We start from the raw sequence: 27,806 nt of genomic DNA, 5'->3' as shown, positions 1-27,806 counted from the left end.
TCCGCCACTGTTCCTCAATCAATATGAAGATTTTAGGAAGAGGTGTACAGATGTAGAATCTTAATTTGATCACCCAGTTGCAAGATAACTTTCCCTAATTGCAGGACATTTAAAATGTGTAGTGTATGAGGTTTAAAAAGGCTTCTGATTTTCCCTTACACAATATGTATCAACCCCTACAAAAATGTCTATTAATTATAATCCACATACGAATAAATTCCTGCTGTAGCAAACTGGCTCAAATTAAGATGCTACATGTATAAAAGCTGATGAACCCTTATGTAAATAATCTAGTTCTTAGGCAGTGCATATTCAACTAGCAAACCCATAACCTTAACCTCCGCCCTAACCTTAACCCTACCATTAATCGTAAACCAGCCAGAACCTTAACCAATTTCTAATCCTATCCATAATGTCCACCCTAATGCCACTGTCAGGAGCTCTCACCCAAAGGAATAGAATTAGAAGACTGAGTGTACATAACATTAGGAACACCTTCCTAATATTGAGTTGCAGCCCCCTCTTTTGCCCTCAGAACAGCCTCAATTCATTGGGACATGGACTCTACAAGGTGTTGAAAGCATTCCATAGGGATGCTGGCCCATTTTGACCTTAATGCTTCGCACAGTTGTGTTAAGTTGGCTGGACGTCATTTGGGTGGTGGACCATTCTTGATACACATGGGAAACTGTAGAGCGTGAAAAACGCAGCAGCATTGCAGTTCTTGACACAAACTGGTGCACCTGGCACCTGCTACCATACCCCCATTCAAACGCACTTAAACCTTTTGTGTTGCTCATTCACCCTCTGAATGGCACACACACAATCCATGTCTCAAATGTCTCAAGGCTTAACATTCCTTATTTAACCTGTCTCCTCCTTTCATCTACACTGATTGAAGTGGATTTAACAAGTGACATCAATAAGGGATCATAGCTTTTACCTGGATTCACCTGGTCAGTCTGTCATGGAAAGAGCAGGTGTTCTTAATGTTTTGTATACTCAATGCATGAATATATAATCCCTGTGGTCTCACCTTACTGTGGTTGGGCTGGTGAGGGATGTCAGAGGTCACCATGCCATTGGCCTCCAGTGAAGATTGTCCAACCACAAGGATCTGCTCTACTGTAGCAGAGGGAGGAGGGCACTGCACCTGAGCCAAGGGAGGGGTCAGCTTCTCCTGTTGCAGCTGCTTGTGGTTCATCCTCTGGTAGGACGAAACGGCAGCCCCTGTCGCGTGGTGCTGCCCGTTCCCCCCATATGTACATCTGTTGATGGTATAGTCCATGCCGGGAACATCAGCCATAGTGTAATTCATACAAGCATCTACGGTGGTGTGTGTGAGGAGAGGTACCTGGCCATGGTTAAGGCAGGGGTTGCTGTTCAGGGTGGTTTGGCCAGAGGGGTTGCTGTTCAGGGTGGTTTGCCCAGAGGGGTTGCTGTTCAGGGTGGTTTCCCCAGGGGAGTTGCTGTTCAGGGTGGTTTCCCCAGAGGGGTTGCTGTTCAGGGTGGTTTCCCCAGAGGGGTTGCTGTTCAGGGTGGTTTCCCCAGAGGGGTTGCTGTTCAGGGTGGTTTTCCCAGAGGGGTTTTTGTTCAGGGTGGTTTTCCCAGAGGGGTTGCTGGTCAGGATGGTTTGCCCAGAGGGGTTGCTGGTCAGGATGGTTTGCCCAGAGGGGTTGCTGTTCAGGGTGGTTTTCCCAGAGGGGTTGCTGTTCAGGGTGGTTTTCCCAGAGGGGTTGCTGTTCAGGGTGGTTTGCCCAGAGGGGTTGCTGTTCAGGGTGGTTTGCCCAGAGGGGTTGCTGTTCAGGGTGGTTTGCCCAGATGGGTTGCTGTTCAGGGTGGTTTGCCCAGAGGGGTTGCTGTTCAGGGTGGTTTGCCCAGAGGGGTTGCTGTTCAGGGTGGTTTGCCCAGAGGGGTTGCTGTTCAGGGTGGTTTGCCCAGAGGGGTTGCTGTTCAGGGTGGTTTGCCCAGAGGGGTTGCTGTTCAGGGTGGTTTGCCTAGGGGGGTTGCTGTTCAGGGTGGTTTCCCCAGAGGGGTTGCTGTTCAGGGTGGTTTCCCCAGGGGGGAAGTAGCTATTGTCCTGCCATTGCTGTTTGCCAGCTGGGAGATGCTCTGTGAGTGTGTTTGGAATGCCACACACTCCGTTGAGATTAGCGCCTGGATGTTTGGCATGGCTGTGAGGGAGTGGTATCTGGACCAGGGCCTGCTGCTGCTGGAGGTAGTGTTGACGTTGGTGGGCTTGCCGCCAGTGATGGTCCCCATCCGGCTCTGACGCCATTCCATTTAACAGAGTCTGGGGGGTGTGACTTTCGTCAACCGGTACCCCTGTATTGGCTAGAATGTTTAGGGATGTCCATTCTCCGTTGTGTATTGGCTGACTCTGCCCCTGCAGTCCATTCACCACTGGATGGGGCAAGTGGTTGCTATGCTGGACCCAGTCTTGGACCGCCCTCCCTGGCTGCATGTTGAGGTGCTTCTGCATCTGCTGAACTATGGGGGGATTATGGGGAATGTACTGAGGGTACACATTGGTGGCAGAAGTGGGATTACTTTCAACAGGAGCCTTTGTTGTTTTTGTGGTGGTTTCTGGGGCATTTGTTCCTGGGATAGTGGAGAGTACTTGGTCCCCGTCCTCTGCCCCATCTGTCTTTGCCTCCAGGGAGTCGTGGATGTAGGACAGGATTTCATCGTTGGTCAGCAGGTCATCCAGGGTGGGAACCTGCTCAGGGTCCATCTCCACCCGGATCATCCTCTCGTCCAGCAGCAGCAGCTCCAGGTCCTCAGCGTTCAGTCCCAGGCCCTCCAAAGCCCCAAACAGTTCCCCGTTGGAACAGTTCTCCCCATTTCCTCCATCCCCATCCCGGTCCACCCCACCCCCCGGACCCCCCAGGGACAGAGAGTCCAGGGTCGCCAGCATAGGGTCGAAGCTCGACGCCGGTTCTGGAAGGCCCGGACCCACCACTCCGTTGGACGACTCATCCCAGCCCTGGAGCAGGGCAGTGGGGTCGGAGTCAGAGAAACCAACCCGGTCCCCGAACAGACTGCTGTGGAAGGACAGCTGGGGCTCCAAGGCCGGCTGGCAGACATATACAGACTCAGCCTGACTCATCAGCGCCCCCAAGAGGGAGCCCGGGTCCAGGCCATCCCTGGACACCCTGTCAATCCGGCCCTTCTTGGACTTGTTGCCGTTCTTCTCGGAGCCCTGGGTGCTGTGGTTGAAGCGTCCAATTGGATGGCTGGACTGGTAGAGCAGGGCCTCTCCCGTGGCGAAGGTAAAGGGGAGGTGCATGGAACGTTTACGTAGGTGTTCGCCCCCTTCCTCCTCCCTAAAAGGATAGGAAACAGACAGTTCTCAGACTCTTTCTCGAACCCACTACCCTGGCATTGCAAGTACCATGCCGAACTGAACTACAGAGCACCATGTTCTACTAACTGAACTACAGAGCACCATGTTCTACTAGAACAGCTACAGAGGACCATGTTCTACGAACTGAACTACAGAGGACCATGTTCTAGTAACTGAAATACAGAGGACCATGTTCTAGTAACTGAAATACAGAGGACCATGTTCTAGTAACTGAACTACATAGCACCATGCCTACTAACTAAACTACATAGCACCATGCCTACTAACTAAACTACAGAGAACCATGTTCTACTAACTGAAATACAGAGAACCATGTTCTGCTAACTGAAATACAGAGAACCATGTTTTACTAAATGAGCTACAGAGGACCATGTTCTACTAACTAAAATAGAGAGAGCCATGTTCTACTAACTGAGCTACAGAGGACCATGTTCTACAAACTGAGCTACAGAGGACCATGTTCTACTAACTAAACTACAGAGAACCATGCCTACTAACTAAACTACAGAGCACCATGCCTACTAACTGAACTAGAGGACCATGTTCTACTAACTGAGGTACATAGGACCATGTTCTACTAACTGAGCTACATAGGACCATGTTCTACTAACTAAACTACATAGCACCATGCCTACTAACTGCACTACATAGCACCATGTTCTACTAGAACAGCTACAGAGAACCATGTTCTACTAACTGAGCTACAGAGGACCATGTTCTACTAACTGAGCTACAGAGGACCATGTTCTACTAACTGAGCTACAGAGGACCATGTTCTACTAACTGAACTACAGAGGACCATGTTCTACTAACTAAACTACAGAGGACCATGTTCTACTAACTGAACTACAGAGGACCATGTTCTACTAACTGAACTACAGAAGACCATGTTCTACTAACTGAACTACAGAGCACCATGCCTACTAACTGAACTACATAGCACCATGTTCTACTAGAACAGCTACAGAGAACCATGTTCTACTAACTGAGCTACAGAGGACCATGCTCTACTAACTGATCTACAGAGGACCATGTTCTACTAACTGAACTACAGAAGACCATGTTCTACTAACTGAACTACAGAGCACCATGCCTACTAACTGAACTACAGAGGACCATGTTCTACTAACTGAACTACAGAGAACCATGTTCTACTAACTGAACTACAGAGCACCATGTTCTACTAGAACAGCTACAGAGAACCATGTTCTACTAACTGAGCTACAGAGGACCATGCTCTACTAACTGATCTACAGAGGACCATGTTCTACTAACTGAACTACAGAAGACCATGTTCTACTAACTGAACTACAGAGCACCATGCCTACTAACTGAACTACATAGCACCATGTTCTACTAGAACAGCTACAGAGAACCATGTTCTACTAACTGAGCTACAGAGGACCATGTTCTACTAACTGAGCTACAGAGGACCATGTTCTACTAACTGAGCTACAGAGGACCATGTTCTACTAACTGAACTACAGAGGACCATGTTCTACTAACTGAACTACAGAGGACCATGTTCTACTAACTGAACTACAGAGAACCATGTTCTACTAACTGAACTACAGAGGACCATGTTCTACTAGAACAGCTACAGAGAACCATGTTCTACTAACTGAGCTACAGAGGACCATGTTCTACTAACTGAGCTACAGAGGACCATGTTCTACTAACTGAGCTACAGAGGACCATGTTCTACTAACTGAGCTACAGAGGACCATGTTCTACTAACTGATCTACAGAGAACCATGTTCTACTAACTGAACTACAGAGGACCATGTTCTACTAGAACAGCTACAGAGAACCATGTTCTACTAACTGAGCTACAGAGGACCATGTCCTACTAACTGAACTACAGAGGACCATGTTCTACTAACTGAACTACAGAGGACCATGTTCTACTAACTGAACTACAGAGGACCATGTTCTACTAACTGATCTACAGAGGACCATGTTCTACTTACTGAGCTACAGAGAACCATGTTCTACTAGAACAGCTACAGAGGACCATGTTCTACTAACTGAACTACAGAGGACCATGTTCTACTAACTGAGCTACAGAGGACCATGTTCTACTAACTGATCTACAGAGGACCATGTTCTACTAACTGAGCTACAGAGGACCATGTTCTACTAACTGAGCTACAGAGGACCATGTTCTACTAGAACAGCTACAGAGTACCATGTTCTACTAACTGAGCTACAGAGAACCATGTTCTACTAACTGAGCTACAGAGAACCATGTTCTACTAACTGAGCTACAGAGGACCATGCTCTACTAACTGATCTACAGAGGACCATGTTCTACTAACTGAACTACAGAGGACCATGCTCTACTAGAACAGCTACAGAGAACCATGTTCTACTAACTGAGCTACAGAGGACCATGTTCTACTAACTGAGCTACAGAGGACCATGTTCTACTAACTGAGCTACAGAGGACCATGTTCTACTAACTGAACTACAGAGGACCATGTTCTACAAACTGAACTACAGAGGACCATGTTCTACTAACTGAGCTACAGAGGACCATGTTCTACTAACTGAGCTACAGAGGACCATGTTCTACTAGAACAGCTACAGAGTACCATGTTCTACTAACTGAGCTACAGAGGACCATGTTCTACTAACTGAGCTACAGAGAACCATGTTCTACTAACTGAGCTACAGAGAACCATGTTCTGCTAACTGAGCTACAGAGGACCATGTTCTACTAACTGATCTACAGAGGACCATGTTCTACTAACTGAACTACAGAGGACCATGTTCTACTAACTGAACTACAGAGGACCATGTTCTACTAACTGAACTACAGAGCACCATGTTCTACTAGAACAGCTACAGAGGACCATGTTCTACGAACTGAACTACAGAGCACCATGTTCTACTAGAACAGCTACAGAGAACCATGTTCTACTAACTGAGCTACAGAGGACCATGTTCTACTAACTGAGCTACAGAGGACCATGTTCTACTAACTGAGCTACAGAGGACCATGTTCTACTAACTGAACTACAGAGGACCATGTTCTACTAACTGAACTACAGAGGACCATGTTCTACTAACTGATCTACAGAGGACCATGTTCTGCTAACTGAGCTACAGAGAACCATGTTCTACTAGAACAGCTACAGAGGACCATGTTCTACTAACTGAACTACAGAGGACCATGTTCTACTAACTGAGCTACAGAGGACCATGTTCTACTAACTGAGCTACAGAGAACCATGTTCTACTAACTGAGCTACAGAGGACCATGTTCTACTAACTGAGCTACCGAGGACCATGTTCTACTAACTGAGCTACAGAGAACCATGTTCTACTAACTGAGCTACAGAGGACCATGTTCTACTAACTGAGCTACAGAGGACCATGTTCTACTAACTGAGCAACAGAGGACCATGTTCTACTAACTGAACTACAGAGGACCATGTTCTACTAACTGAGCTACAGAGGACCATGTTATACTAACTGAACTACAGAGGACCATGTTCTACTAACTGAACTACAGAGGACCATGTTCTACTAACTGAACTACAGAGGACCATGTTCTACTAACTGATCTACAGAGGACCATGTTCTGCTAACTGAGCTACAGAGAACCATGTTCTACTAGAACAGCTACAGAGGACCATGTTCTACTAACTGAACTACAGAGGACCATGTTCTACTAACTGAGCTACAGAGGACCATGTTCTACTAACTGAGCTACAGAGAACCATGTTCTACTAACTGAGCTACAGAGGACCATGTTCTACTAACTGAGCTACAGAGGACCATGTTCTACTAACTGAGCTACAGAGAACCATGTTCTACTAACTGAGCTACAGAGGACCATGTTCTACTAACTGAGCTACAGAGGACCATGTTCTACTAACTGAGCAACAGAGGACCATGTTCTACTAACTGAACTACAGAGGACCATGTTCTACTAACTGAACTACAGAGGACCATGTTCTACTAACTGAGCAACAGAGAACCATGTTCTACTAACTGTGCTACAGAGGACCATGTTCTATTAACTGAGCTACAGAGGACCATGTTCTACTAACTGAGCTACAGAGAACCATGTTCTACTAACTGAGCTACAGAGGACCACATAATCCCTTCCTCCATCTGTGTTGTCTGATGTCATAACTGTGTCATAACTGTGTCCCTACGTCTATGAGGACTGAGTATTTTCTGGCCAGGTGACCTGACAAGGAAAACGACTGTTCCTAGACAGTGACAGGGCCCAGGGGAGTGCACGTACATCAGAGGCCTCTGTGTGGCGATGATGTAGTCTGGTTTTCCGTTCTTGTACACCAGCCTGGCGTTGGCCTGGACCCACTTCCAGAGGTTGTCCTTTGTGAGGAGCCTGAACACGGTCAGACCGCTCTCCCCTGTCTTCATCACTGGAACCACAGGACACAGTTGTTTAGGATGGGCGGGTACACATTCATATTCAATTCAAGCTACAGCACTAGTAGGCAGATGTGGCAACGGGTACAGTAGATTAGGAATCAGGTTCATGGTTCAACTCTGAAGATACCTAGCTAGGTACCATTGCCTGTTATATTTACTCTGTACTCTGGCAAGGAGTATAAGGCAATGGAGTATAAGGCAATGGTAGCTAGAAATCTAGAATCTAGAGCAAATTCCATAAGGCAGAGGGGGTAACTAGATGTACCCTGTAATATTGTGTTGGTAACTGCACTATATATACACAAGTATGTGATCATCCCTTCTTCAAATGAGTGGATTCGGCTATTTCAGCCACACCCGCTGCTGACAGATGTACAAAACTCGAGCACACAGCCATGCAATCTCCATAGACAAACATTGTCAGTAGAATGGCCTTACTGAAGAGCTCAGTGACTTTCAACGTGGCACCGTCATAGGATGCCACCTTTCCAACAAGTCAATTCGTCAAATTTCTGCCCTGCTAGAGCTGCCCCGGTCAACTGTAAGTGCTGTTATTGTGAAGTGGAAATGTCTAGGAGCAACAAAGGCTCAGCCGCGAAGTAGTAGGCCACACATCTGGCTAAAAGATTACCGTAGCTCTGTTGGAATCACTTTTATAGATACATTTGACACCTTCTGGAAACAGAAGACAGGAATGACGGAGTCCACCCAAATCATCTTGGTTGCTGGACTCTGTCCATGTATTTCAAGTCTGTGTTGAAACAATGACTTATCAATGACCCAAGACCAGCTCAGTTAATTCCTACCATTGTGACAATGAGTCGTCATAATGCTGCAGCAAATGTACATTATCCCAGGGGCGTTGGCAGACACAATGTAAGTAACTTAATTTATGTCCTCCTAATTGCCCTGAATACTTGTTTATCCTACAGCTATTGAAGGCATTAATCATGTGCCTATGAATCAGAGTTACACTGTTAGCACTGAGACAGTGTGCTGTAGTATGAAGTCCCGTTTGCAGCTCACTGTGCACTATCAGCTCCAATATAAATAACATGAACAAGTCTACTTCTGATAAGCTTCTCAGTAAAGCATTAAAAACAAATCAAGCAACCCAGAAAAGTGCTAAAAATAACCCATATTAACATATGCAGCCTAAGAAACAAGGTTTGTGAAGTTAATCACTTATTTGTAACAGATGACATCCATATTCTGACTATCTCTGAAACTCACTTAGATAATACCTTTGATCATACAGTGGTAGCAACACATGGTTATAACATCTACAGAAAAGACAGAAATGGCAACGGGGTAGGTGTTGCGGTCTATATTCAGAACCATATTCCTGTAAAGCTTAGAGATGATCTAATGTTATATACTGTTGAAGTAATATGGCTACAGGTTATTCTGCCTCACCTAAAGCCCATTCTTGTGGGAAGCTGCTATAGACCACCAAGTGCTAGACCACACATGGATAACATGTGTGAAATGCTTGATAAATCAAATCAAATCAAATTTTATTTGTCACATACACATGGTTAGCAGATGTTAATGCGAGTGTAGCGAAATGCTTGTGCTTCTAGTTCCGACAATGCAGTAATAACGAACAAGTAATCTAACTAACAATTCCAAAAAAACTACTGTCTTATACACAGTGTAAGGGGATAAAGAATATGTACATAAGGATATATGAATGAGTGATGGTACAGAGCAGCATAGGCAAGATACAGTAGATGATATCGAGTACAGTATATACATATGAGATGAGTATGTAAACCAAGTGGCATAGTTAAAGTGGCTAGTGATACATGTATTACATAAGGATGCAGTCGATGATATAGAGTACAGTATCTACGTATGCATATGAGATGAATAATGTAGGGTAAGTAACATTATATAAGGTAGCATTGTTTAAAGTGGCTAGTGATATATTTACATCATTTCCCATCAATTCCCATGATTAAAGTGGCTGGAGTAGAGTCAGTGTCATTGACAGTGTGTTGGCAGTAGCCACTCAATGTTAGTGGTGGCTGTTTAACAGTCTGATGGCCTTGAGATAGAAGCTGTTTTTCAGTCTCTCGGTCCCAGCTTTGATGCACCTGTACTGACCTCGCCTTCTGGATGACAGCGGGGTGAACAGGCAGTGGCTCGGGTGGTTGATGTCCTTGATGATCTTTATGGCCTTCCTGTAGCATCGGGTGGTGTAGGTGTCCTGGAGGGCAGGTAGTTTGCCCCCGGTGATGCGTTGTGCAGACCTCACTACCCTCTGGAGAGCCTTGCGGTTGAGGGCGGTGCAGTTGCCATACCAGGCGGTGATACAGCCCGCCAGGATGCTCTCGATTGTGCATCTGTAGAAGTTTGTGAGTGCTTTTGGTGACAAGCCGAATTTCTTCAGCCTCCTGAGGTTGAAGAGGCGCTGCTGCGCCTTCCTCACGATGCTGTCTGTGTGAGTGGACCAATTCATTTTGTCTGTGATGTGTATGCCGAGGAACTTGCTACCCTCTCCACTACTGTCCCATCGATGTGGATGGGGGGGTGTTCCCTCTGCTGTTTCCTGAAGTCCACAATCATCTCCTTAGTTTTGTTGACGTTGAGTGTGAGGTTATTTTCCTGACACCACACTCCGAGGGCCCTCACCTCCTCCCTGTAGGCCGTCTCGTCGTTGTTGGTAATCAAGCCTACCACTGTTGTGTCGTCCGCAAACTTGATGATTGAGTTGGAGGCGTGCGTGGCCACGCAGTCGTGGGTGAACAGGGAGTACAGGAGAGGGCTCAGAACGCACCCTTGTGGGGCCCCAGTGTTGAGGATCAGCGGGGAGGAGATGTTGTTGCCTACCCTCACCACCTGGGAGCGGCCCGTCAGGAAGTCCAGTACCCAGTTGCACAGGGCGGGGTCGAGACCCAGGGTCTCGAGCTTGATGACGAGCTTGGAGGGTACTATGGTGTTGAATGCCGAGCTGTAGTCGATGAACAGCATTCTCACATAGGTATTCCTCTTGTCCAGATGGGTTAGGGCAGTGTGCAGTGTGGTTGAGATTGCATTGTCTGTGGACCTATTTGGGCGGTAAGCAAATTGGAGTGGGTCAAGGGTGTCAGGTAGGGTGGAGGTGATATGGTCCTTGACTAGTCTCTCAAAGCACTTCATGATGACGGATGTGAGTGCTACGGGGCGGTAGTCGTTTAGCTCAGTTACCTTAGCTTTCTTGGGAACAGGAACAATGGTGGCCCTCTTGAAGCATGTGGGAACAGCAGACTGGTATAGGGATTGGTTGAATATGTCCGTAAACACACCGGCCAGCTGGTCTGCGCATGCTCTGAGGGCGCGGCTGGGGATGCCGTCTGTGCCTGCAGCCTTGCGAGGGTTAACACGTTTAAATGTCTTACTCACTTCGGCTGCAGTGAAGGAGAGACCGCATGTTTTCGTTGCAGGCCGTGTCAGTGGCACTGTATTGTCCTCAAAGCGGGCAAAAAAGTTATTTAGTCTGTATGTGATATAATGTATGTGATATCAACAGAGAGGTATATTTTCTGGGAGAGGTCATATAATAAGCTTTGTAGTGATTCTTATGTTGATGATGTAAATCAAATTTGTTTGTCTGTGGTGTGTAATTAGGAGCAACCAGATGCTGCACTTGACAAATTATGTGACTAAACTAAATAGAAAGAAACTACACTATGAAACAAAAATAAATTATATAAAGAATGATAGTAAAATGCTTTGGAGCACCTTAAATAACATTTTGGGAAAAAGGCAAACTCGGCTCCATCATTGATTGAATCAGGTGGCTCATTCATCACAAAACCCACTGATTTTGCCAACCACTTTAATTACTTTTTCATTGGCAAGATAAGTTAGGCATGACATGCCAGCAACAAAAGCTGACACTACACATCCAAGTATATCTGACCAAATTATGAAAGACAAGCACTGTACTTTTGAATTCTGTTAAGTGAGTGTGGAAGAGGTGGAAAATTGTTGTTGTCTATCAACAATGACAAGCCACCGGGGTCTGACAATCTTGATGGAAAATTACTGAGGATAATAGTGGACGATATTGCCACTCCTATTTGCCATATCTTCGATTTAAGCCTAATAGAAAGTGTGTGCTCTCAGGCCTGGAGGGAAGCAAAAGTCCTTTCGCAAACCATGCCCCCTTAACTGGCTCAAATAGCCGACCAATCAGCCTGTTACCAACCCTGAGTAAAAAAATTGTGTTTGACCAGATACAATGCTATTTCACAGTAAACCAATTGACAACAGAATTTCAGCATGCTTTAGGGAAGGACATTCAACAAGCACAGCACTTACACAAATGGCTGATGATTGGCTGAGAGAAGTTGATGATAAAAAATATTGTTGGGGCTGCTTTGTTGGACTTCAGTGCAGCTTTTGACATTATTGATCATAATCTGCTACTGGAAAAATGTATATGTGTTACTGCAAGAAAAAGTATTTGACCCCTTTGGAATTACCTGAATTTCTGCATAAATTGGTCATAAAATTAGATTTGATCTTCATCTAAGTCACAACAATAGACACAGAATGCTTAAACTAATAACACACAAACAATTATATGTTTTCATGTCTTTATTGAACACACCGTGTAAACATTCATAGTGCAGGGTGGGAAAAGTACGTGAACCCTTGGATTTAATAACTGGTTGACTCTCCTTTGGCAGCAATAACCTCAACCAAACGTGTCTGTAGTTGCATATCAGACCTGCACAACGGTCAGGAGGAATTTTGGACCATTCCTCTTTACAAAACTGTTTCAGTTCAGCAATATTCTTGGGATGTCTGGTGTGAACTGTTTGAGGTCATGCCACAGCATCTCAAATCAGGTTGAGGTCAGGTCTCTGACTGGGCCACTCCAGAAGGCGTATACTTCTGTTGAAGCCATTCCGTTGTTGATTTACTTCTGTGTTTTGGGTCATTGTCCTGTTGCATCACCCAACTTCTGTTGAGCTTCAATTGACAGATAGCCTTATTCGCCTGCAAAATGTCTTGATAAACATGGGAATTCATTTTTCCGTCGATGATAGCAAGCTGTCCAGGCCCTGAGGCAGCAAAGCAGCCCCAAACCATGATGCTCCCTACACCATACTTTACAGTTGGGATGAGGTTTTGATGTTGGTGTGCTGTACCTTTTTTTCTCCACACAGTGTTGTGTGTTCCTTCCAAACAACTCAACTTTAGTTCAATCTGTCCACAGAATATTTTACCAGTAGTGCTGTGGAAGATCCTAGGTGCTTTTTGCGAACTTCAGACGTGCAGCAATGTTTTTTTTTGGACAACAGTGGCTTCTTCCGTGGTGTCCTTCGATGAACACCATTCTTGTTTAGTGTTTTACGTGTCGTAGACTCGTCAACAGAGATGTTAGCATGTTCCAGAGATTTCTGTAAATCTTCAGCTGACACTCTAGGATTCTTCTTAATCTCATTGAGCGTTATGCGCTGTGGTCTTGCAGTCATCTTTGCAGGACGGCCACTCCTAGGGAGAGTAGCAACAGTGCTGCACTTTCTCAGTTTATAGACAATTTGTCTTATCGTGGACTGATGAACATCAAGACTTTTAGAGATACATTGGTAACCCTTTCCAGCTTTATGCAAGTCAACAATTCTCAATCTTAGGTCTTCTGAGATCTCTTTTGTTTGTTGCATGGTTCATGTCAGGCAATGCTTCATGTGAATAGCAAACTCTATTTTTTCAGTGTTTTTTTAATATTTCAGGGCAGCTCTAACCAACATCTCCAATCTCCAGGTTAGCTGACTCCTGACTTCAATTAGCTTTTGGAGAAGTCATTAGCCTAGGGGTTCACATACTTTTTCCAACCTACACTGTGAATGTTGAGTAAAGCCAGAGTGTCTATGTATGCGGATCACTCAACACGTCAGCTACTACAGCGACTGAAATGACTGCAACACTCAACAAAGAGCTGCAGTTAGTTTCAGAATGGGTGACAACAAATGAGTCCTAAATATTTCCAAAGCTTAAAGCATTGTATTTGGGACAAATCATTCACTAAACCTCAACTACATCTCGTAATGAATAATGTGAAAATTGAGCAAGTTGAGGTGACTAAACTGCCTGGAGTAACTCTAAGTTGCAAACTGTCATGGTCAAAACATATTGATACAACAGTATTAAAAAAATACAAATGTTAACCTTTATTTAACTAGGCAAGTCAGTTAAGAACAAATTCTTATTGACAATAATGGCCTACACCGGCCAAATCTAGACAATGCTGGGCCCATTGTGCGCTGCCCTATGGGACTCCCAATCACGGCCGGTTGTGATACAGCCTGGATTCGAACCAGGGTGTCTGTAGGGACGCCTTCAGCACTGAGATGCAGTGCCTTAGTCCTCTGCACCATTAGGGAGCCCAAAAGTGGGGAGAAGCTAAGATGGGGAGAAGTCTGTCCATAATAAAGCGCTGCTCTGCATTCTTAACAACACTATCAACAAGGCAGGTCCTACAGGCCCTAGTTTTGTCGCACCTGGACTACTGTTCAGTCATGTGGTCAGGTGCCACAAAGAGGGACTTGGGAAAATTGCAGTTGGCTCAGAACAGGGCAGCACAGCTGGGCCTTACAAGTACACGGAGAGCTAACATTAATGACATGCATGTCAGTCTCTCATGGCTCAAAGTGGAAGAGAGATTGACTTCCTCATTACTTGTTTTTGTAAGAGGTGTTGACAAGCTGAATGTACTGAGCTGTCTGCTTAAAATACAAGCACACAGCTCGGACACCCATGCATACCCCACAAGACATGCCACCAGAGGTCACTTCACAGTCCCCAAGTTCAGAACAGACCATAGGAGGCGCACAGTACTACATTGAGCCATGACTACATGGAACTCTATTCCACATCAAGTAACCGATGCAAGCAGTAGAATCAGATAAAAAAATATATTAAAAAAACTGGTAAAAGTATACCTTGTGGAACAACGGGGAATGTGAAGAGACACACACAAAGGTACAGACACATACGCGCATACATTGTAATATTGTAGTATGACGGTATTTTCCATTTTGTATTGTAGATAAGTAGTGGTGTAATAATTTTATATTATGTACTGTTTTATATTTTGTTTTATATGTAATGTAAGTGCTTTAATGTGTTTGGACCCCAGGAAGCAGCTAATGGGGATCCATAATAAAAACAAATACCCAAGATAACAGAACGGGACAGCGGAGTGCCGAAGCACAAAGCGCGTAAAAAAATCATCTGTCCTCGGTTGCAACACTCACTACCAAGTTCCAAACTGCCTCTGGAAGCAACGTCAGCACAAGAACTGTTCGTCGGGAGCTTCATGAAATGGGTTTCCGTGGCCGAGCAGCCGCACACAAGCCTAAGATCACCATGAGCCATGCCAAGAATCGGCTGGAGTGGTGTAAAGCTCACTGCCATTGGACTCTGGAGCAATAGAAACGCGTTCTCTGGAGTGATGAATCACGCTTCACCATCTGGCACCATGTAGCATACAATGACATTCTAGATGATTCTGTGAATCCAACTTTGTGGCAACAGTTTGGGAAAGGCGCTTTCCTGTTTCAGCATGATAACCCCATCGAACACCTTTAGGATGAATTGGAACGCCGACTGCGAGCCAGGCCTAACATCAGTGTCCGACCTCACAAACGCTTGTGGTTGAATGGAAGCAAGTCCCCGTAGCAATGTTCCAACATCTAGTGGAAAGCCTTCCCAGACGAGTGGAGGCTGTTATAGCAGCAAAAGGGGGACCAACTCCATATTAACGCCCATGATTTTGGAATGAGATATTCGACGAGCAGGTGTCCACATACTATTTGTTGTAGTGTATATGGATTATTGCTGCTGATCATGTAGTGTATCTGTGGCCTATCCTATCCCCTAGCAGCTCTGCGGCTTTGCTCAATCTGCGCCGTAATCCACTGGGATTACTTGGGAAAGCTGTCCGAACTCTGTGACCACCATCTTTGACCTGGTCAGACCCAGCCTCACCAATGTTTTGAGGACAGAACCAATTCAACCCAATCCAAAATAAATACTCCCATCTTTGTATTTTTAGGTAGACATAATGGAGATGAGGCTTACTTCGGACATGGTTCTCAGCGCAGTACAACATATCCGCCGCATGGATAAACTGATACCCAGAGCCTCGCACCCGAAGTTCAGCTTCAGTATACCCAAGCACAATTTTCCCCCTGCAAAAGGGATGATGTCAATAAACAATTATTTCACATCATATAATAACCAGTACTACATAACAATAGCAGTATGACTGACAAATGACAGTCTATTCAATACTATTGTAATAGTAGTCTATTTATTTTGATGATTGCAACTGTCACCACAACATTATCATAATAACAGGGAAGTCAGTGTGAGCGTACTTTGCGTCGCAGGCCATGGGGGTGAAGTCCAGCTTGTGTTTGGTTCTGAAGGTCATGTTCTTGGTCCTGATCTCCAGGATGGAGGGGGGCTGGAGAGGCGTAGCGATGGCAAACAGGGCCAGCTGGGGCGGCGCCTTGACCCTGTTTTCCTGCCGCTGGTTCTGACCACGCAGGAACTTCAGCCTGCCCTGCAGACTCAGGGCCTGGCAGGGGGGGAGAGAACGCAAACATTTTGTCTTAGACATGTATCTTTTCGTCTTCGATTGTCCATGTGTTTGAATATCTGTCCAAAGTCTATCCAACAACAATCTGATTTACATCCATCAAAATTGTATTTCAACGTGTATTTCACATCACCCTATGTCAATGTGTGAGCTTTCCTCTGAGTGAGCTTAAAATACTAATAGACCAACACTATTGGGAGATTGTAGGCATTCGGTCGGGGTGAGGTGTCAATAACACCTACCAGGAAGCTGAGAGACTCACCAGGAAGCTGAGAGACTCACCAGGAAGCTGACAGACTCACCAGGAAGCTGAGAGACTCACCAGGAAGCCAGAGGAGGTGTCCAGGAGGCAGCGGAAGCGGCACACGAAGTTCCTCTCCAGGAAGGAGGAGTTCTCTGGTGGGAGCTGCTCAGGGTTATAGGTCACAGTGGTGCTGCTCTCTGGCTCCACATCTATGGATCAGAAGATATGACATGTTCAGACCAGGCTTTTATCATCAAAATCATCTAACCACCTCTTGTACTATATTTGGAAACGATCCTCAAGATTACAGCATACAGTTCAGTCATGTAGAAACAGAACAAAATGTGTGCAACTTCTCTAAGATGGTCATACAAACGGGTAATCAGTGACAACCTGATTATGTAATCTCATGAAATAATAATTATTTTTATGATAGTACAGGAATTCATCAACACAAAAAGCTAAATGAATAACAACATTGTTGACTGTGTGTTGACATGAATGTTTGGGCTTGAAAGAAAAGCTGACGTGAGGTGTCTGGCTTGGGTGTCTGCTTAGAGATGTGTCATGACACTTTAAACAAAGCCTTATTCAAATATCCCTCAGCACATTCTAAATGCTAACTGTTCTGCTTCTGTTCTTTTCTGTATTCTGTTTTGACCTGACTGTGTGCCCTGACCTCAATGGGCGTGGTCTCCTGGCTCTGTTGAAAATACACTTATGTAATTAGCACCAGAGGCTAATGTCGTCTTAGCTCGACATGTGACGGCTTCCTCTCTTGCAGGGGAATAACAAATGTGCAACACCACCCACTAGTGGAGAGTTTAAGTCGGTGCAGAGGCCTGAGCCTTTCTTGAATGTTTATGAGTATTTATTAATTATAGATGTTTTATATAATGCATAATAATGAGTTATTATATACTTATGTAATGCATTACGCATACTTCATAAGGTGTTATAACTGCATTTGTAATGCATTATGCAGAGGGTATTCATAGGAAAGGAGGTGAGGAGGTGGTGTTTCAGTATTCTAACACGGGGGTGGTGTTTCAGGGTCTAACACGGAGGTGGTGTTTCAGGGTCTAACACGGAGGTGGTGTTTCAGTGTCTAACACGGAGGTGGTGTTTCAGTGTCTAACAGAGAGGTGGTGTTTCAGTGTCTAACAGAGGTGGTGTTTCAGGGTCTAACAGAGAGGTGGTGTTTCAGTATTCTAACACGGAGGTGGTGTTTCAGGGTCTAACACGGAGGTGGTGTTTCATGGTGTCTAACACGGAGGTGGTGTTTCAGTATTCTAACACGGAGGTGGAGTTTCAGGGTCTAACGCGGAGGTGGAGTTTCAGGGTCTAACAGAGAGGTGGTGTTTCAGGGTCTAACAGAGGTGGTGTTTCTAACAGGGTCTAACAGAGGGGTGGTGTTTCAGTATTCTAACACGGAGGTGGTGTTTCAGGGTCTAACACAGAGGTGGAGTTTCAGGGTCTAACGCGGAGGTGGAGTTTCAGGGTCTAACGCGGAGGTGGAGTTTCAGGGTCTAACAGAGGTGGTGTTTCAGGGTCTAACGCGGAGGTGGAGTTTCAGGGTCTAACGCGGAGGTGGTATTTCAGGGTCTAACAGAGAGGTGGTGTTTCAGGGTCTAACAGAGGTGGTGTTTCAGGGTCTAACAGAGGTGGTGTTTCAGGGTCTAACACGGAGGTGGTGTTTCAGTATTCTAACACGGAGGTGGTGTTTCAGGGTCTAACAGAGAGGTGTTGTTTCAGGGTCTAACACGGAGGTGGTGTTTCAGGGTCTAACACGGAGGTGGTGTTTCAGTGTAACACGGAGGTGGTGTTTCAGGGTCTAACACGGAGGTGGTGTTTCAGGGTCTAATATGGAGGTGGTGTTTCAGGGTCTAACGCGGAGGTGGTGTTTCAGTATTCTAACACGGAGGTGGTGTTTCAGTATTCTAACACGGAGGTGGTGTTTCAGTATTCTAACACGGAGGTGGTGTTTCAGGATCTAACACGGAGGTGGTGTTTCAGGGTCTAATATGGAGGTGGTGTTTCAGGGTCTAACGTGGAGGTGGTGTTTCAGTATTCTAACACGGAGGTGGTGTTTCAGTATTCTAACACGGAGGTGGTGTTTCAGTATTCTAACACGGAGGTGGTGTTTCAGTATTCTAACACGGAGGTGGTGTTTCAGTATTCTAACACAGAGGTGGTGTTTCAGGGTCTAACACGGAGGTGGTGTTTCAGGGTCTAACGCGGAGGTAGGAAGTCACCTGAGGAGGACTTTCCCAGTGTGTCCATGATGGCAGGTGGGTTGAGGGCCCAATGGAGGTTCCTCCTCAGCTCCTGCTGGTCCTCAGTGTGGACCAACTCATACACACTCTGATGCATAATATCAGTCTGAAGGAAAGAGAGAGAGAGGAAGAGGGAGGGGGGGAAGAGAGCGAGGAAGAGGGGAGAGAGAGGGTGTAGGGAGAGAGAGGGGGTATGAAAGGAAGGAGGGATTATAGAGACATCCATCACATGGAGGCAGTTAAAATAAAGATGGGAAGCATGCACAACACAGACACAAACAATGTCTAAACGATAGATCCTTATGTAAATTACGTTATGGGAACTTCAGACACTATACTGCTACAGTGCATTCGGAAAGTATTCAGGCCCCTTTACTTTTTCCACATTTTTTTAATGTTACAGCCTTATTCTGAAATGGATTTAAAAAATACTCATCAATCTACACACAATACCCCATAATGACAAAGGGAAAACGGGTTTTTAGAAAACATAAATAAAACAAAAATGCCTTATTTACAGAGGTATTCAGACCCTTTGTATGAGACTCAAAATTGAGCTCAGGTGCATCCTGTTTCCATTGATCATCCTTGAGATGTTTCTACAACTTGAATGGAGTCCACCTGTGGTAAATGCAAAAACCTGCTCCAAAGTGCTCAGGACCTCAAACTGGGGCGAAGGTTCAGAACAAGTCTCTGAATGTCCTTGGGTGGCCCAGCCAGAGCCCGGACTTGAACCCAATTGAACATCTCTGGAGAGACCTGAAAATAGCGACCCCCCCATCCAACCTGACAGAGCTTGCGAGGATCTGCAAAGAAGAAGATTGGGGGAATCTCCCCAAATGCAGGTGTGCCAAGCTTGTAGCGTCATACCCAAGAAGACTCAAGGCTGTAATCGCTGCCAAAGTTATTTCAACAAGGGACTGAGTAAAGGGTTTGATTACTTATGTAAATGATGATTTTGGTTTGTCTTTTTATAAATTCGCAAAAATGTCTAAAAACGAAACAAAATGTGGAAAAAGTCAAGGGGTCTGAATACTCCGAATGCACTGTTTACTGAAGGAGTGACGTTATGGGAACATCGCTATACTGAAGGAGTGACGTTATGGGAACATCGCTATACTGAAGGAGTGACGTTATGGGAACATTGCTATGCTGAAGGAGTGATGTTATGGGAACATCGCTGTACTGAAGGAGTGACGTTATGGGAACATCGCTATACTGAAAAAGTGACGTTATAGAACATCGCTATACTGAAGGAGTGACGTTATGGGAACATCGCTATACTGAAGGAGTGACGTTATGGGAACATTGCTATGCTGAAGGAGTGATGTTATGGGAACATCGCTGTACTGAAGGAGTGACGTTATGGGAACATCGCTATACTGAAGGAGTGACGTTATGGGAACATCGCTATACTGAAAAAGTGACGTTATAGAACATCGCTATACTGAAGGAGTGACGTTATGGGAACATCGCTATGCTGAAGGAGTGACGTTATAGAACATCGCTATACTGAAGGAGTGACGTTATGGGAACATCGCTATGCTGAAGGAGTGACGTTATGGGAACATCGCTATGCTGAAGGAGTGACGTTATGGGAACATCGCTATACTGAAGGAGTGACGTTATGGGAACATCGCTATGCTGAAGGAGTGACGTTATAGAACATCGCTATACTGAAGGAGTGACGTTATGGGAACATCGCTATGCTGAAGGAGTGACGTTATGGGAACATCGCTATACTGAAGGAGTGACGTTATGGGAACATCGCTATACTGAAGGGGTCTGTGATATCTCTCCAAGAGTGTGTTGAATTACCAGTGTCTCAGTGTGTGCTGAACTTCTCCAGAGCCTGAATGTCATACAGCAGACTGCATAATGTGTGACAAGTGCTTTAATCCTTTGTGCCTCTTCACTATCTCCCCCATCCCCCGCCATATTCCCATCCATCTCTGCAGGGTCTGTGATGCTGTGGTGCTGGTCAGGGCTGCTGCCCACTGCTCACTACCACGGCTGGTGGTCTCTTTCCACTAAAGGCCAAGCTATTAATAGACTGGTCTCACCCAGTCTCTCTCTGTGGACCTGCTGAGCAGAATCAGACTCCTCACCAAGCAGGTAGGGCCCAGACAACGGCCCCTGACAGTTCGCAGCAGACACCGCACGCAACCCTCAAACCCAACCATAACTCCAATGAATATTATTTAAATTTAAATCAGGTTTATACAGATTAGTCTCATTGAGATCAAATCTAACCAATTATTTGATGCCATAGCATCTATAGGCATCTGTCTCTACAGGGGATCATTCTATGTTTGTATTGCATGCAATTAATGATAAAAACCTCAAGCAGAGATGACCATGTGTCGATGGAGGATTATGCTTTAATGTTTGCAAACATGCATGTGAATGCTGTACCAGGCTGACCCAGCAGTAGAATTAATGCTATTAGTCAGCCAGGATCCCAGAGACGATCCAGCTGCCTCACCAGATGCCTGCTTGTCTATTATGAATGAGCTGAGGCACAGAACACCCTGGTCATGCTTTAGGAATAGAACCTTCACTGGGGGTACGGAAAGGGAGGAGGGACAATCTGTACGGTACCTGGTGGAAGCCCAGGTAATCCTGAATGGTGTGAGAGGAGTAGAAAATGGTCCCGTCATTAGTGACCACCAGGACGAAGCCGTTCAGAGCCTGTATGTCAAACATGCACAAGATAACAAAAGATTGTTATACAACACAATGCAACTCACTGATGACACCGAGTCAGGAAAAAGCAGCTTTTAGTTTGTTTGCTCTCTAAAATTGGATGGTGGCGCCCCTATGGCAATTCAAATGGCAGACTGAGGACTCTTTTACTGAAGAATGTGTTTGTTTTCTATGATTGTGTTTTGCTTTTCGTGTATTGATGTGTACTGATGTATATATTGAGGTGTACTGATTTGTATACTTATGTGTACTGATGTGTACTGATGTGTATATTGAGGTGTACTGATGTGTACTGATGTGTATATTGATGTGTATATTGATGTGGACTGAAGTATATATTGATGTGTACTGATGTATATATTGATGTGTACTGATGTGTATATTGAGGTGTACTGATGTGTATATTGATGTGTATATTGAGGTGTACTGATGTGTATACTGATGTGTACTGATGTGTATATTGATGTGGACTGAAGTATATATTGATGTGTACTGATGTATATATTGATGTGTACTGATGTGTATACTGATGTGTATATTGAGGTGTACTGATGTGTATATTGATGTGTATATTGATGTGGACTGATGTGTATATTGATGTGGACTGATGTGTATATTGATGTGTACTGATGTGTATATTATTGATGTGTATATTGATGTGGACTGATGTATATATTGATGTGGACTGATGTATATATTGATGTGGACTGATGTATATATTGATGTGTATACTGATGTGTATCCAGGGCTCAACGGTAAAAGAGACCTTGGTCTCAGCATGACTCCCTGTCAAAATAAAGCGGGGGAAAAATACACTGTAGGCTGCATCTCACTGTAGTAGGCTGTACCTCACTGTAGTAGACTGTATCTCACTGTAGTAGGCTGCATCTCACTAGTAGACTGCATCTCACTGTAGTAGACTGTGGGCTGCATCTCACTGTAGTAGGCTGCATCTAACTGTAGTAGGCTGCATCTCACTGTAGTAGACTGTAGGCTGCATCTAACTGTAGTAGGCTGCATCTCACTGTAGTAGACTGTAGGCTGCATCTAACTGTAGTAGACTGCATCTCACTGTAGTAGACTGCATCTCACTGTAGTAGGTTGCATCTCACTGTAGTAGACTGTGGGCTGTATCTCACTGTAGTAGGCTGCATCTCACTGTAGTAGGCTGTACCTCACTGAAGTAGACTGTACGCTGCATCTCACTAGTAGACTGCATCTCACTGTAGTAGACTGTGGGCTGCATCTCACTGTAGTAGGCTGCATCTCACTGTAGTAGGCTGCATCTCACTGTAGTAGACTGTATCTCACTGTAGTAGGCTGTATCTCACTGTAGTAGACTGTGGGCTGCATCTCACTGTAGTAGGCTGCATCTCACTGTAGTAGGCTGTACCTCACTGCAGTAGACTGTAGGCTGCATCTAACTGTAGTAGACTGCATCTCACTGTAGTAGACTGCATCTCACTGTAGTAGGCTGCATCTCACTGTAGTAGGCTGCATCTCACTGTAGGCTTAGTCCTTCCATTAGGCTTAGTCCTTCCATTAGGCTTAGTCCTTCCATTAGGCATAGTCCTTCCTTTCTTAGCAGACCAAGTTCCACAACGGGGTAAAGGGGGCTTAGCCCCCTCAGTTGTTTTAGTTTTATGTCCCTATATAAAAACAGCAAAAATGCCTTGCCTGGTTCACCAATTACTTTGCAGACAGAGTTCAGTGTGTCAAATCGGAGGGCATGCTGTCCGGTCCTCTGGCAGTCTCTATGGGGGTGCCACAGGGTTCAATTCTCGGGCCGACTCTTTTCTCTGTATATATCAATGATGTTGCTCTTGCAGCGGGCGATTCCCTGATCCCCCTCTACGCAGACTACACCATTCTATATACTTTCGGCCCGTCATTGGACACTGTGCTATCTAACCTCCAAACAAGCTTCAATGCCATACAACACTCCTTCCGTGGCCTCCAACTGCTCTTAAACGCTAGTAAAACCAAATGCATGCTTTTCAACCGATCGCTGCCTGCACCCGCATGCCCGACTAGCATCACCACCCTGGATGGTTCCGACCTTGAATATGTGGACATCTATAAGTACCTAGGTGTCTGGCTAGACTGCAAACTCTCCTTCCAGACTCATATCAAACATCTCCAATCGAAAATCAAATCAAGAGTCGGCTTTCTATTCCGTAACAAAGCCTCCTTCACTCACGCCGCCAAGCTTACCCTAGTAAAACTGACTATCCTACCGATCCTCGACTTCGGCGATGTCATCTACAAAATGGCTTCCAACACTCTACTCAGCAAACTGGATGCAGTCTATCACAGTGCCATCCGTTTTGTCACTAAAGCACCTTATACCACCCACCACTGCGACCTGTATGCTCTAGTCGGCTGGCCCTCGTTACATATCAGTCGCCAGACCCACTGGCTCCAGGTCATCTACAAGTCCATGCTAGGTAAAGCTCCGCCTTATCTCAGTTCACTGGTCATGATGGCAACACCCATCCGTAGCATGCGCTCCAGCAGGTGTATCTCACTGATCATCCCTAAAGCCAACACCTCATTTGGCCGCCTTTCGTTCCAGTACTCTGCTGCCTGTGACTGGAACGAATTGCAAAAATCGCTGAAGTTGGAGACTTTTATCTCCCTCACCAACTTCAAACATCAGCTATCTGAGCAGCTAACCGATCGCTGCTGCTGTACATAGTCTATTGGTAAATAGCCCACCCATTTTCACCTACCTCATCCCCATACTGTTTTTATTTATTTACTTGCTCTTTTGCACACCAATATCTCTACCTGTAGATGACCATCTGATCATTTATCACTCCAGTGTTAATCTGCAAAATTGTAATTATTCGCCTACCTCCTCATGCCTTTTGCACACATTGTATATAGACTCCCCCCTTTGTTTTCTACTGTGTTATTGACTTGTTAATTGTTTATTCCATGTGTAACTCTGTGTTGTCTGCTCACACTGCTATGCTTTATCTTGGCCAGGTCGCAGTTGCAAATGAGAACTTGTTCTCAACTGGCCTACCTGGTTAAATAAAGGTGAAAAAAAAAAAATCTCTGCTGCACTGTGTCAGCACAATGGACAGAGCGTGTTGCTGTGTTTGTAGGGGGGGTATGGAAAGCCACGGGGCAGTTAGGTAGGACTCCTTTGTGTTTCCATCTGTGGTAGGCTCAGTGAATATGCCTCCCCCTGTTATTTTGTATGTATTTATAAAGGGCTGGGTCAAGTTTACCATTGAAGCTCCTTCCCTCAACTCTGCCTCACCATTACAGAGTTTAGTTAGCTTCTTAGCTAGCTGTAAAAAGCTTTAGTGTTATTAGCCTTAGCCTATTTAGCTAGCTCAAACCAGCTAATTTCCCAGTGCCACAATGGATATCAAAAATTGGCTTCGCCAAAGTACCCAAACAAAAAAAGGAGAGAGATGAGCAGCAGCATCAATCCACCATGCCGATGCCATGATGCTGCCAAGCGGCAGCTAGCTCTGCGGGCAGAGTCTACCTACCATTCCGCAAGGATAATGGCTCCACAGCGCGCTCCACCTGCCGATTCTTCCTTGCGATCTTAGAACAAAGGAGCCAGCCCAGGTTAGCCTAGAATCATCATAACCTAGCCGCAGGTTCTCTGTCCATAAACATTCATTAAATAGCAACTGGTTCATAGGAAGAGAGTAGCTGGAATACTCAGTTACTGCAGAATTCAATATAATTCCAATGCAAGAACCCAAATGAAGCCCCTGGGTATAGCTACATATCAACATGTTTCATCATAGAAATAGATCCATTCTACTATGGTTTTCTTGGTAGCCTAGGGGTTTTCTTGGTAGCCTAGGGGTTTTCTTGGTAGCCTAGGGGTTTTTGTGGTTGTAAACGGAACTGGACGTAATAGTAGGCTGGCATTGCTTAATTGACTACGAGTAAAATTTGATGCACAGAAATGTATTGTCCCATACTCATGAGCGGCATGGTTCTCCAGGTTGAAAGTGGGCTTATAGGCCTTTTTGTTTGGCAAGACAGCTGTGCATGGCTGTATCTCATTGTAGGAGGCTATATCTCACTGTAGTAGACTGTAGGCTGCATCTTACTGTAATAGACTGCATCTCACTGTAGTAGACTGTAGGCTGCATCTCACTGTAGTAGACTGTAGGCTGCATCTCACTGTAGTAGGCTCCATCTCACTGTAGTAGGCTGCATCTCACTGTAGTAGACTGTAGGCTGCATCTCGCTGTAGTAGACTGTAGACTGCATCTCACTGTAGTAGGCTGCATCTCACTGTAGTAGGCTGCATCTCACTGTAGTAGACTGCATCTCACTGTAGTAGGCGGCATCTCACTGTAGTAGGCTGCATCTCACTGTAGTAGGCTGCATCTCACTGCAGTAGGCGGCATCTCACTGTAGTAGGCTGTATCTCACTGTAGTAGACTGCATCTCACTGTAGTAGACTGTTGCAGGCTGCATCTCACTGTAGTAGGCTGCATCTCACTGTAGTAGGCTGCATCTCACTGTAGTAGACTGCATCTCACTGTAGTAGACTGTTGCAGGCTGCATCTCACTGTAGTAGGCTGCATCTCACTGTAATAGACTGCATCTCACTGTAGTAGACTGTTGCAGGCTGCATCTCACTGTAGTAGGCTGCATCTCACTGTAGTAGGCTGCATCTCACTGTAGCAGGCTGTAGGCTGCATCTCACTGTAGTAGACTGTAGGCTGCATCTCACTGTAGTAGACTGCATCTCACTGTAGTAGGCTGCATCTCACTGCAGTAGACTGTAGGCTGCATCTCACTGTAGTAGACTGTAGGCTGCATCTCACTGTAGTAGACTGTAGGCTGCATCTCACTGTAGTAGACTGTAGGCTGCATCTCACTGCAGTAGACTGTAGGCTGCATCTCACTGCAGTAGGCTGCATCTCGCTGTAGTAGGCTGCATCTCACTGTAGTAGACTGCATCTCACTGTAGTAGGCTGCATCTCACTGTAGAAGGCTGTATGCTGCATCTCACTGCAGTAGGCTGCATCTCACTGTAGTAGACTGCATCTCACTGTAGTAGACTGTAGGCTGCATGTCACTGTAGTAGGCTGCATCTCACTGTAGTAGACTGCATCTCACTGTAGTAGACTGTAGGCTGCATCTCACTGCAGTAGGCTGTATGCTGCATCTCACTGTAGTAGACTGCATCTCACTGTTGCAGGCTGTAGGCTGCATCTCACTGTAGTAGACTGTAGGCTGCATCTCACTGCAGTAGGCTGCATCTCACTGCAGTAGGCTGCATCTCACTGCAGTAGGTTGCATCTCACTGTAGTAGGCTGCATCTCACTGTAGTAGGCTGCATCTCACTGTAGTAGGCTGCATCTCACTGTAGTAGGCTGCATCTCACTGTAGTAGGCTGCATCTCACTGTAGGCTGCATCTCACTGTAGGCTGCATCTCACTGTAGTAGACTGCATCTCACTGTAGTAGGCTGCATCTCACTGCAGTAGACTGTAGGCTGCATCTAACTGTAGTAGACTGTAGGCTGCATCTCACTGTAGTAGACTGTAGGCTGCATCTCACTGTAGTAGACTGTAGGCTGCATCTCACTGCAGTAGACTGTAGGCTGCATCTCACTGCAGTAGGCTGCATCTCGCTGTAGTAGACTGCATCTCACTGTAGTAGGCTGCATCTCACTGTAGTAGGCTGTATGCTGCATCTCACTGCAGTAGGCTGCATCTCACTGTAGTAGACTGCATCTCACTGTAGTAGACTGTAGGCTGCATGTCACTGTAGTAGGCTGCATCTCACTGTAGTAGACTGCATCTCACTGTAGTAGACTGTAGGCTGCATCTCACTGCAGTAGGCTGTATGCTGCATCTCACTGTAGTAGACTGCATCTCACTGTTGCAGGCTGTAGGCTGCATCTCACTGTAGTAGACTGTAGGCTGCATCTCACTGCAGTAGGCTGCATCTCACTGCAGTAGGCTGCATCTCACTGCAGTAGGCTGCATCTCACTGTAGTAGGCTGCATCTCACTGTAGTAGGCTGCATCTCACTGTAGTAGGCTGCATCTCACTGTAGTAGGCTGCATCTCACTGTAGGCTGCATCTCACTGTAGGCTGCATCTCACTGTAGGCTGCATCTCACTGTAGGCTGCATCTCACTGTAGGCTGCATCTCACTGTAGGCTATGTTCTGGTTATCTGGATCTCCTTTCACCTTTTGTTTAC

The 27,806-nt window shown here is 45.6% G+C and overlaps 1 protein-coding gene across 1 annotated transcript in view; it reads right to left on the bottom strand.

The window, feature by feature from the left end:
* Nucleotides 1–27,806, bottom strand: part of LOC112234325 (aryl hydrocarbon receptor-like) — a 55,946-nt gene that overhangs the window by 3,711 nt on the left and 24,429 nt on the right. The window contains exons 4-10 of the mRNA XM_042306791.1: nt 21,501–21,590; nt 18,879–19,005; nt 16,702–16,832; nt 16,156–16,358; nt 15,857–15,966; nt 7,626–7,767; nt 1,037–3,326 (exon numbers count right to left, since the gene is read on the bottom strand). Coding sequence (XP_042162725.1) covers nt 1,037–3,326; nt 7,626–7,767; nt 15,857–15,966; nt 16,156–16,358; nt 16,702–16,832; nt 18,879–19,005; nt 21,501–21,590 — 3,093 coding nt within the window. The remainder of the gene's footprint in view (nt 1–1,036; nt 3,327–7,625; nt 7,768–15,856; nt 15,967–16,155; nt 16,359–16,701; nt 16,833–18,878; nt 19,006–21,500; nt 21,591–27,806) is intronic.

The sequence above is a fragment of the Oncorhynchus tshawytscha genome, linkage group LG26 (assembly GCF_018296145.1).
Source record: "Oncorhynchus tshawytscha isolate Ot180627B linkage group LG26, Otsh_v2.0, whole genome shotgun sequence".
Lineage (NCBI taxonomy): Eukaryota > Metazoa > Chordata > Actinopteri > Salmoniformes > Salmonidae > Oncorhynchus > Oncorhynchus tshawytscha.
This window is presented reverse-complemented; position numbering and strand designations above follow the sequence as displayed.